This window comes from Arachis hypogaea, chromosome 2 (genome assembly GCF_003086295.3).
Source record: "Arachis hypogaea cultivar Tifrunner chromosome 2, arahy.Tifrunner.gnm2.J5K5, whole genome shotgun sequence".
In the NCBI taxonomy this organism is placed as follows: domain Eukaryota; kingdom Viridiplantae; phylum Streptophyta; class Magnoliopsida; order Fabales; family Fabaceae; genus Arachis; species Arachis hypogaea.
In genome coordinates, this window is record NC_092037.1 from 26,300,892 (window position 1) to 26,311,887 (window position 10,996).

The window sequence follows — 10,996 nt, forward strand, 5'->3', positions numbered from 1 at the left end:
TAGATTGTTGTAATTTAGCTTCTCTTAGTTTTCTCTTCAGAGTCCTTTCAGGTTCGGGATCAATTTCAACAAGAGTGCTTTTGTCCTTGTTCCTGCTCATGTGAAAGAGAAGAAAACAGGAAAAGGAAGAGGAATCCTCTATGTCACAGTATAGAGATTCTTTTATGTTAGTAGAAGAGGGAAAAGTGAAGAATCTAAACACAAGGGATAGACTAGGTTCGGATTTTTAGATGAAGAGAGGTGAATAGAAGTGTTAGTAAGTAAATAATTAAATAGAATAAGAGAGAAGGGATAGAAAATTCGAAAATAATTTTTTTTTAAAAAAAGTGTTAGTAATTTTCGAAAATTAGAGATAAGATAAGATTAAAATTAAAATTTAAAACAAAAGAATTTTTGAAAAAGAGATGAGATATTTTCGAAAATTAGAGAGGGAAAAGTAGTTAGGTGGTTTTTGAAAAAGATAAGAAACAAACACAAAGTCAAAGAGTTAGTTGAAAAAGATATTAAAATCAAATTTGAAAAGATAAGAAGATAAGAAGTTAGATAAGATATTTTGAAATCAAATCTTGAAAAAGATAAAATTTTTGAAAAAGATAACATAAAAGATAAAAAGATTTAATTCAAAAATTTAAAATTACTTACTTCACTAACAAGAAACTACAAGATAAGATTCTAGAACTTAAAGATTGAACCTTTCTTAACAAGAAAGTAACAAACTTCAAATTTTTGAATCAATCACATTAATTGTTAGTGAGTTTTTGAAAATTTGATATAAAGATAAGGAAAAGCTTTTGAAAATAATCTTAGAAAATATTTTTTAAAATTTTCGAAAAATAGAAAAAAAATGAGAAAGATATGATTTTTGAAAAAGATTTTGAAAAGATAAGATTTTTAAAATTGAAAATTTGACTTGACTTGTAAGAAACAACTAATTTTGAAAATTTTTGACTAAGTCAACTCAAATTTTCGAAAATTATGAGAAAAATAAGGAAAATATATTTTTTTATTTTTGAATTTTTTTAATGATGAGAGAGAAAAACACAAAAATGACCCAAAACATGAAAATTTTGGATCAAAACACAAGATGCATGCAAGAACACTATGAATGTCAAGATGAACACTAAGATCACTTTGAAGATCATGATGAACATCAAGAACATATTTTTGAAAAATTTTTGATGCAAAGAAAACATGCAAGACACCAAACTTAGAAATCTTTAATGCATGGACTCTAACAAACGAAAAATGCACATGAAAAACAACAAACAACACAAAACAAGAAAACATCAAGATCAAACAAGAAGACTTGTCAAGAACAACTTGAAGATCATGAAGAACACTATGAATGCATCGAATTTTCGAAAATAATGCATAAATTTTAAAAACATGCAATTGACACCAAACTTAAAAATTGACTCAAGACTCAAACAAGAACCACAAAATATTTTTAATTTTTATGATTTTTTGATTTTTTTTGTATTTTTATTATATTTTTTTCGAAAATAAAGTTTGGAAAAACGAAAAAGAAAAGAAAAATTTTGAAAAAGATTTTTGAAAAATTTTTGAAAAGAAAATTACCTAATCTGAGCAACAAGATGAACCGTCAGTTGTCCATACTCGAACAATCCCCGGCAACGTCGCCAAAAGCTTGGTGGACGAAATTGTGATCACATCAATGTAGTACTCTTTGTTATTGTATGGAATCATTATTGTGGCTCTTGGCTATGTGTGGACACAACTCCGTTCAACTTAACCAGCAAGTGTACTGGGTCATCCAAGTAATAGCTTACGTGAGTAAGGGTCGATCCCACAGAGATTGTTGGTATGAAGCAAGCTATGGTCACCTTGTAAATCTCAGTTAGGCAGATTAAATAGTTTATGATGAGTTCGAAAATTAATAATAAACAGAAAATAAAATAGGATAGAAATACTTATGTAGATCAATAGTGGGAATTTCAGATAGGCATGTGGAGGTGCTGTGCTCCCCTTGAATCTCTACTTTCTTATTACATTCATCCACTTTCTTTTTACTCCTTTCCATGGCAAGCTGTATGTAGGGCATCACCTCGTCAATGGCTACTTTACATCCTCTCGGGAAAATGGTCCTATGCGCTGTCACTGCATGGCTAATCGTCTGGAGGCATCACCCTTGACAATGGCTACGTCCCATCCTCTCAGTGAAAATGGTCCAAATGCTCTGTCACAGCACGGCTAATCATCTGTCGGTTCTCAATCAGGTTGGAATAGAATCCATTGATTCTTTTGCGTCTGTCACTAACGCCCAGCCTTCAGGAGTTTGAAGCTCGTCACAGTCATTCAATATCGGAATCTTACTCGGAATACCACAGACAAGGTTAGACTTTCCAGATTCCCGGAATCCTACTCGGAATACCACAGACAAGGTTAGACTTTCTGGATTCCCATGAATGCCGCCATCTATCTAGCTTATACCACGAAGATTCTGTTGGGGAATCTAAGAGATATGCGCCCGGCCTAAGGTAGAACGGAAGTGGTTGTCAGTCACGCGCGTTCATAGGTGAGAATGATGATGAGTGTCACGGATCATCACATTCATCAAGTTGAAGTGCAACGTATATCTTGGAATAAGAATAAAAGAGAATTGAATAGAAGATAATAGTAATTGTATTGAAACTTGAGGTATAGCAGAGCTCCACACCCTTAATCTATGGTGTGTAGAAACTCCACCGTTGAAAATACATAAGTAAAAGGTTCAGGCATGGCTGAATGGCCAGCCCCCATGGTCTAAGGACGAGGCATCCAGAGATTTCTAATACACTAGTAAAAAGTCCTATTTATAATAAACTAGCTACTAGGGTTTACATGAGTAAGTAATTGATGCATAAATCCACTTCCGGGGCCCACTTGGTGTATGTTTGGGCTGAGCTTGGTCTATCCACGAGCTGAGGCTTTTATTGGAGTTGAACGCCGAGTTATAGCGTGTTTCTGGCGTTCAACTCCGGGTTGTGACGTGTTTCTGGCGTTTAACTCCAGACAGCAGCATGTACTTGGCGTTGAGCGCCACTTTACGTCGTCAATTCCCAAATAAAGTATGGACTATTATATATTGCTGGAAAGCTCTGGATGTCTACTTTCCAACGCCTTTGAGAGCGCGCTATTTGGAGTTCTATAGCTCCAAAAAATCCATTTTGAGTGCAGGGAGGTCAGATTCCAACAGCATCAGCAGTCCTTTTGTCAGCCTCCTATCAGAGTTTTGCTCAAGTCCCTCAATTTCAGCCAGAAATTACCTGAAATCACAGAAAAACACACAAACTCATAGTAAAGTCCAGAAATATGAATTTAGCATAAAAACTAATGAGAACATCCCTAAAAGTAGCTTGAACTTACTAAAAACTACCTAAAAATAATACCAAAAAATGTATAAATTATCCGCTCATCAGGATGCATAATGGCTTTTGCAGCTATCTTTCAAAAATTCCTCATACAGTTCACCACCCAAATTGCCATTGCGAAACACGCGATCAACTTGTTGGGGGTGACACAACGAGTTGGCGAGTCCACGAGGAAGTACCTGGACCGGTTCAATGTCGAGTGTTTGGAGATTGACGGCCTCATGGACTCCATGGCTAGCTTGTGGCTAACTAACGGCCTAGTGAACGAGGACTTCAGAAAACACCTAGCCACTAAGCCTGTTTGGACGATGCAAGAAATACAAGGTGTGGCAAGAGAATACTTAAACGATGAGGAGGTCAGCCATGTGATGGCTGCTAACAAATGGTAGCTAGCCACCCCGTCAACTCGTCAGGCCAGCAACGACAAGAAGCCAAATGAGGTACAAAGATAAATGACATCCGGGAGACCATTCAAGCCGTTCCGCCGGGTAGACAAATTCACAAATTACACTCCCTTGACCAGTCCTATAGTGAAAGTCTTCCAGCAGATTACTGACAAAGGCATCCTGGCCAAACTGAGGCAACTGAAAGATCGGATTTGGAAAAACAAGATCCTCTACTGCGATTATCACAAGGGTTTTGGATATAAGACATAACATTGCTTTTCATGGTTCATCTGGGAACCAAGAAGGAAAGAGAAAGCGCTCTGAAGAGGACCGAAGCTGGACCGTCAAGCCAAGGCAAGACCTTCCCGAAACCCGGACACAGCCCCCAACGTGGTGGTTAATGTGGTGGTCGGTAGAAACGTCCTACCAAAATCAAGATCTGCAGCAAAGAAAGATGTCAAGGTTCTTACCGTGTCATTAGGAGGCAACAAGTTGCCTCCCAGGGAGCTTTTCGAAATATCATTTGGTCTTAGAGACTGCTGGTGTGACGACTTCTCGAAAGAACCGCCAATGGTGATTACGGCAAGAATCGAGACTGGTCTAGTCATACGAATCTTGGTCGACACAGGGGCCGACTCAAACATCATGTTTCGAAATGTGTTTGACGCTCTGGATCTCAAAGAAAGCGACCTCAAGTATCATTGTCATGGAGTCGTAGGATTGGGGGAACACTGCATCAAGCCTAATGGTTCTGTCGTCCTACCGATCTGTTTGGGTTCGACGGCGAGCAGGAAGTCTGCAATGGCTGAGTTTGTGGTCTTGAAAGAATCTACGATGTATAACATCATCCTTGAAAGAAGAACCATCAACAAACTGTTGGGCGGTCATTTGCATGAAGTTCCTGACAATATAGTTCGCGGCAGACGACGAGTCAGTGGAAACGATCCGAGGAGACTTGGAAATGGTTGTTGCTTGTCACAATGCCAGCTTAACTTTGAAGAAGAGGTCCAAGAAGGTGGCCGGGGTGTTTTTGACGGATCTAGATGCTAGGATTGACGAGCACCTGAGGCCCAAACCACAAGGCGACTTGTAGAAGTTTCGGGTAGGGTAAACTGAGGACAAGTTCACGTTCGTGAACCGTAACCTGCCCCACAAATTGAAAGGACCTCTAATTAAAGCTATTCGTGCCAATGGAAATCTCTTTTCCTGGACTCTAGCCGACATGCCAGGAATAGACCTGGACTTCATATCGTACCATTCGGCCATGAGATCAGAAGCACATCATATTGCATAAAGGAGGAGGAAAATGTCTTCGGAAAGGACAAACGAGGTAGCCAAACAAACAGCTAGCTTGTTGGAAGCCGGCTTCATTAAAGAACTCGATTATTCCACATGGATATCAAATGTAGTTCTTGTGAAAAAAGCAAATAGAAAATGGAGAATATGCGTGGATTATTCAGATCTCAACAAGGCGTGCCCAAAAGACTCATTCTTTTTTCCCAACATCGATGCCTTGGTGGATGTGGCGGCAGGATACAAGTTCTTAAGTTTCATGGATGCCTATATGAGTACAACGAGATCCTGATGCACCGACTTGCAAGGAAAAAACGGCGTTCATAACACCCGGAAGGGCGTTCTGTTACAAGGTCATGTGTAACACCCTACCACATAGAGCTTTACGTTTAAGCCGTAAAACAGAGGTGGTATGGTATTACGGCCTCTAAAATAAACTATATACATAATAATAGTTGAAAGAGTTTATTATTCGAGGAGCCCTGAAAGAAAGCTTAAGCAACAAGTCGCAAAAAGAAAAGCGCATTGCTCGCATAAACGGAAACTTAAACAGGAAGGAAAGTAAAGTCATCTATATGTACATAGAACAGAGTATTAGAAATACAAAGTATCAAGGTCCAAACTCGACCTGTGAAGCCAAGGCCAACCGGAGAATGTCATATATATATATATACACAACCCAAAGTTTCCCAAAACACTCAAAAAATAAACACCTAATTTTCCATAAAGCCTCTAAGAGGTATAAAGATAAAGTATATATAAAGAAGAAATCTACATACATATATATACATAGCCAAAATATCAAAATCCAACACCCCTACGTCGCTTGCAGAGAAAATCCAAACGTTTAGCAAAGTGTCTCACGACCTGCATCTGAAAAAGACAACATATGTGGTTCTCAGCATGGTAATGGTGCAGACATACATAATATATAAGGTCTCAGAAAAACCAGAGACGATCCTAGAACTTCGACACTCAGATTTAAACTTTTATAATTCAAACTAGAAACAAGGTAAGATAACTAAGGTATTTAGATTCTAATCCATTTGCAACTTAATACCTCAACTCTCACTTTTCTCCAACCATCCAAAATTTTGGTAGAACAACCTTCGTCACTCATCCGCCAGACAAAGAATCTCTCAGTTGCATAGACATATAATGCATACAAAAAAAAAAAAAAAAAAAAGTAGAATACAATTACAGCAAACAGAGCATATAACAATTAAACATAATTTTTTTCGTCTCCAATTTTTTTGTATACAAAATCGTCTCTAAGATTTAAAACCAAATTTTAAAATTGTCTTTTTTACTTAAATATTAAAATTTTGGACTAAATTACCTATAACAAAAAAATTATAAAATAAAAAAAGTAAAAAAAAAAAGAGTATTTTTACTCTTGCAAAAGGTGAAGGAAAGAAAAAGAGAAAAGGAAAGAAGAAGAATAAATTGTCTACGATCTACCTCTGTCTCCACTTCCACTTCCACTTCCACTGATTTTGTACGCAAAAAAAAAAAGTTCAGAACAAAAAAAACTTTTGGCCTATATCTTAAAAGTCAAAATCGTACTTAACCCTAAACTAAAATATAAAATTTTTTATGTTTATGCATTTCACTTGTCCTTACTGAAACTGGAATATTGAAAATTCCAAGTAAATGCATCCACTACCGCATTGACGAAGCTGAAACCTCGACTTTTCAATGTTTGACTTAAGGAACCGAATTATAAAATCATTCTTACCCCAACATTCATTCTTCAAAATATCAGTTTATAGGGAACCGAATTAATACAAGTCAATAGTCATCAGTAAAAATATCAAATGACAAGTGCCCATATTAAATCAATGCCACTCGGATACAGATCAGATTCTGTAAGAATCACAAACCACAAGATACACTGGAACAAAAGAAGCTTGTTTTGAAGGTGTAATAGACTACATGTCAAAACCTGGAACAATGGAGTCCATAATTACCCAAGTTGACCATTCCACAAATTGTGTATATAGACATACATCTCCATAAAGAGTCTTCATGATAACTCCTTCTATTCCTAATCACAATAGTTTACAATAGTTTAATTGGTGCGGCTTCTGAAGACATCAAGACCCATCTCAGTAGGATCAGTTGCCTGCAACTCTACTTGAATTCCATCAAGTTCCCTCTTGAATCTCTCTTTGGAGCTAGCATAAATCATCTTGCTCCTAACCCTAGCTGTATCTGGGGACCTTCAAACAGAAGCAACAGAATAAATTATACATAGAAGTTAATTATAAGAAGTGTTTAACGTTAATAGTTAACAACTTTGTTCGGCAAAGAACTTATGGAATCATTACCAAGCAATGAAGAAAATCCTGCTTTTCTGGCAAAGCTCTTCAGTGACAAAATCAAAATCATAGACAGCATATCGGCACTCATCAGCAGGGAGACTGGCAGTGAAATCATCATATCCTTGTGCTGGCTCACCAAGCTTCTCGACAACAACTTGCTTCTGCTTCTCCTCAATCTTGAAAACGATAAACCTATAAGTCCTCTTGGCCTTGAGTTCTAAGAACTTTAGCTTGCAGTCATCATGGACTGCCATACCTGATGCTGCATTTGCCTGTAATATTTCATAAACAACAGAAACATTAAAAATAAATAAATAAAAATGAAAACGAAAGTATCTAGAGCTACAACCACCACCAGGAAGTTTTTTCCATTTAGTGGAATGGCTGGAAAATGCAAAAATCAACCTATCTTGTAGTGTCCTATTGTACAATACAAAGTTACACACAACAAAATTTCTCTTTACAAACAAAACAAACCGTAGATGATCATTATCATAACATCAACAAGAAGAACAGCCAAATTTTACCCCACCAACTGGATCCCCTACATCTTAGTTCTTATCTATGCATCAGCACATGCATTTAGTTCTACCAAAAATTGAATTTCAAATAATTGTATCCAAGGCAGCAAGCCAGTGTCATGCATGATGCAGAGAAACTAATGCTTTCGCCTCTTAATTTATTGCTCAAGAGAAAAACAAAATCAATGCACACTAATTTGCCAGCCTTACATAAAAACAAGGAACAATTAAAAACAAAAATATGTAACTTAGAACAGAAAATAAAGAAAACAATCCAAAGAAACAAGCCACAAGCTATGTCAATCATAAGTAAAATATCTCGGTTTCCTTCCACCATCGGTTTTTGGTAGATCATTCAATTCATGTATTCAGATACAAATTATAATCATAGTAATAGGAGAAGGACAAGTAGATCCCAGCCTAGAGAAAGTAAAGTACCAAAAAGACTCTCAAAATTTTATGACGGAATTATAGGTCCCATAAGAAAAAGAAAAAAGTACCTAAAAGTTTCTGAACGATTGCAATATTATACTAATAGATACTTGAAAAATTTAACATTAGACAAGTTTCACCCTCTGTCAGTCTCCCAGTCCATTCCCCACTAAGGACCTATAAATACAGCACTGTAATTCTTGAGAGATTTATTTGGTACTCTTTTCCTTAGATACCTAATCATAATTTTTTTTTTCAAGGACCTGGTACTTTTTTTTTCCCAACCAGCAAAATTCTTTGGACCTACTTATCCTATTACTCTTATATCCAAATACATTAAAGGACTTACCACTTGCCAGAGAGTGATAGAGACAGATAAGAGGAAACGGTGGAACTATAATACATGACTACCAAAATTGTTGGCCAAAGATAGAAGTAGATCCATAGCACTATCAAATCAGTTAAATTATGCCATTAAACTAATCATTACGCTTAAATGTGATATCAGATTAAAACACTGGAATTGAAATCAAAACCAGATCTGTTAAAGCTAATGAATAATCTTTGAATTCTACACTGTTCAATGCCTATACCTGGTTAAACTGATCGGTTACAACTAAAATGCAATTACCAGAATAGACACTGACACTGGCATCAAAATCAGATCTATTAAGCCAAAACCACAAAGTGAACAACAAATTCAATGAACAATCCTTCGATTTCTACGCTGTTCAGTGTACAATCGGTGATCAGATCGACCGCGAATCAAACTCAAATAGGCCAGAAAGAAAAGATATCAATCTAGAAAATTGAACGAATACTCCTAAATTTAAAAAATCGAAATCTCTGATAAGAACTTCAGTGTTCGATAGTATCAATAAATCTTCATCATTTTCAGAGGATTAACAGTTACATAGAATAGTATATAAAAAATAAACTAAACAAAAATAGGCATAAAAATAGAAAGCGAAAGAAAATAGCAAGTTACTAACCATATTTTGAAATCGACGAGTGCAATGAGAGAGGACTGAGGAGAGATATAGGAAAGGTTTGTATTTGTGAGTGGTTCGATATATAAAGGGAAGTGGAAAAAGAGAAGAGAAGAGAAGAGAGTATGATTTGGGTTGTTTAATTGTTGTGAGTATATATAAGGTGAGGGGGTGAGGGGCGAAGGGGTGAAAGGGGAAAGGGGAAAGGGGGAAAGAGAAGAGCGTATAATATTTACTTTGAAAATGGACCACCAACGGTGCTTGGTGCAGAATACGTGTTGGAAAAGAACTAACTGTAGGCTGTAGCTGTTTCTTTACGTGGCTGGCTTGGATTGTGTTATTCAACCTTTCCCTTCTTTCGCCTGCAAAATTTAAATTGTATCTCAAGAATTAATACCAAAAGAATAAAAAATAAAAATTGCAAAAACAGTTTCTAAACATAAAGAACAGAGAATATTAGGGTTTTTAAGAAGAGTTTATCTTCAAACGTTTTTTACTAAATAACAAGTTCTATATTTTTTGTTAATTAAATAAATTTTAATTTTTTATTTATTATATTTTATATCAATAATTTAAATTTAGAGTTTATAGTTTAAATTTTAATATTTAAATTTTAGAATTTAAAGTATAATATTTAAAATTTTAGAATTTATAATTTAGAGTTTAAAATTTTAAAAAATTTTGTTAAGTAGACAATGATTTTTGTGAACAATATGAATAATAGGTTCTATAATTCATCCAATAAAGTAAAAAATCACTCCACCCTAAAAATCTTAACATTAGGATAATCATTCGCATATCTATTGAATTGAGCATGCGGTATATCCATTGTTTACATTATTTAATATTCTCGTTGTTTACCTGTATTTTTCAATTTAAAAATTTTAAAAACATCACACTTCTTTTTTTTTTTTGAATGCGTTAACATTGACATTTGTGAAGTTAAAATAAAAAAATCATGATTTAACTATTTTCGGTTTTTCATAAAATTATAAACATTTTATATAAATTATAGCTTAATTAATTTTACTGTTGAATTGACATCTTCATTTTATAAAATAATTATAAAAAATTTATAAAAGTTAATATAATTATTTAATAGGATAAATTTTTCAAATACACTACGTTGATAAGATTATTTATTAAGCAGCTACCCATATCATGTATGAATACGAAAACATCAAATTACTTTTATTGATAAAATATCAAAATACTTTTTTTTTAATCTTAAAAATACAAAATACTTAAAAAAGTATTTTACGAAAAAATTGATTTTTATTTATGAAATGTTTGATTATTTAAGTGGTTAATTGTAATGATATATAAAATATGTTATAATTAAATTGGTTGTTTATTTATTAGGACACTCTACTATACAGATTGAAATGATATAGAGAGAAAATATAAATTACTTTTATAATTATTTTTTATTATTTTATTATTATTCAAAATATGAATTCTATCTTTATCAATTTTTCTTTTATCCTATTAAAGAAAACATCTGTAACATCTGTACCTTATAATTCACCTCATTTATAACGTTTAAAATTTTCTTTTACCAAATGTCTTCTTTGAAAAGGAAGTGACACCAAAGCCAGGCAAGGAGCCTACCCCTGAAAGAGAAATGAGTGCAAAATGTGGAAATTCGGCTGTGGTCTGGTGGCTAGCTCATGGTTCAGC

The 10,996-nt window shown here is 34.7% G+C and overlaps 1 protein-coding gene across 1 annotated transcript; it reads right to left on the reverse strand.

The window, feature by feature from the left end:
* Positions 1-6,770: 6,770 nt before the first annotated feature.
* Positions 6,771-9,730, reverse strand: LOC112741990 (actin-depolymerizing factor 2). The gene is made up of 3 exons (XM_025791195.3): positions 9,320-9,730; positions 7,381-7,646; positions 6,771-7,272 (listed from the first exon to the last, which is right to left on the reverse strand). The coding sequence occupies exons 1-3, from the start codon at positions 9,320-9,322 to the stop codon at positions 7,122-7,124; spliced, it is 420 nt and encodes a 139-aa protein (XP_025646980.1). The 5' UTR covers positions 9,323-9,730; the 3' UTR covers positions 6,771-7,121.
* Positions 9,731-10,996: the final 1,266 nt, after the last annotated feature.

Coding starts and splice junctions, on each gene's coding strand:
- LOC112741990 (XM_025791195.3), bottom strand. Junction 7,273..7,380: donor AGGATTTTCTTCATTGCTTG/GTAATGATTCCA, acceptor TTCTGTTTGAAG/GTCCCCAGATACAGCTAGGG.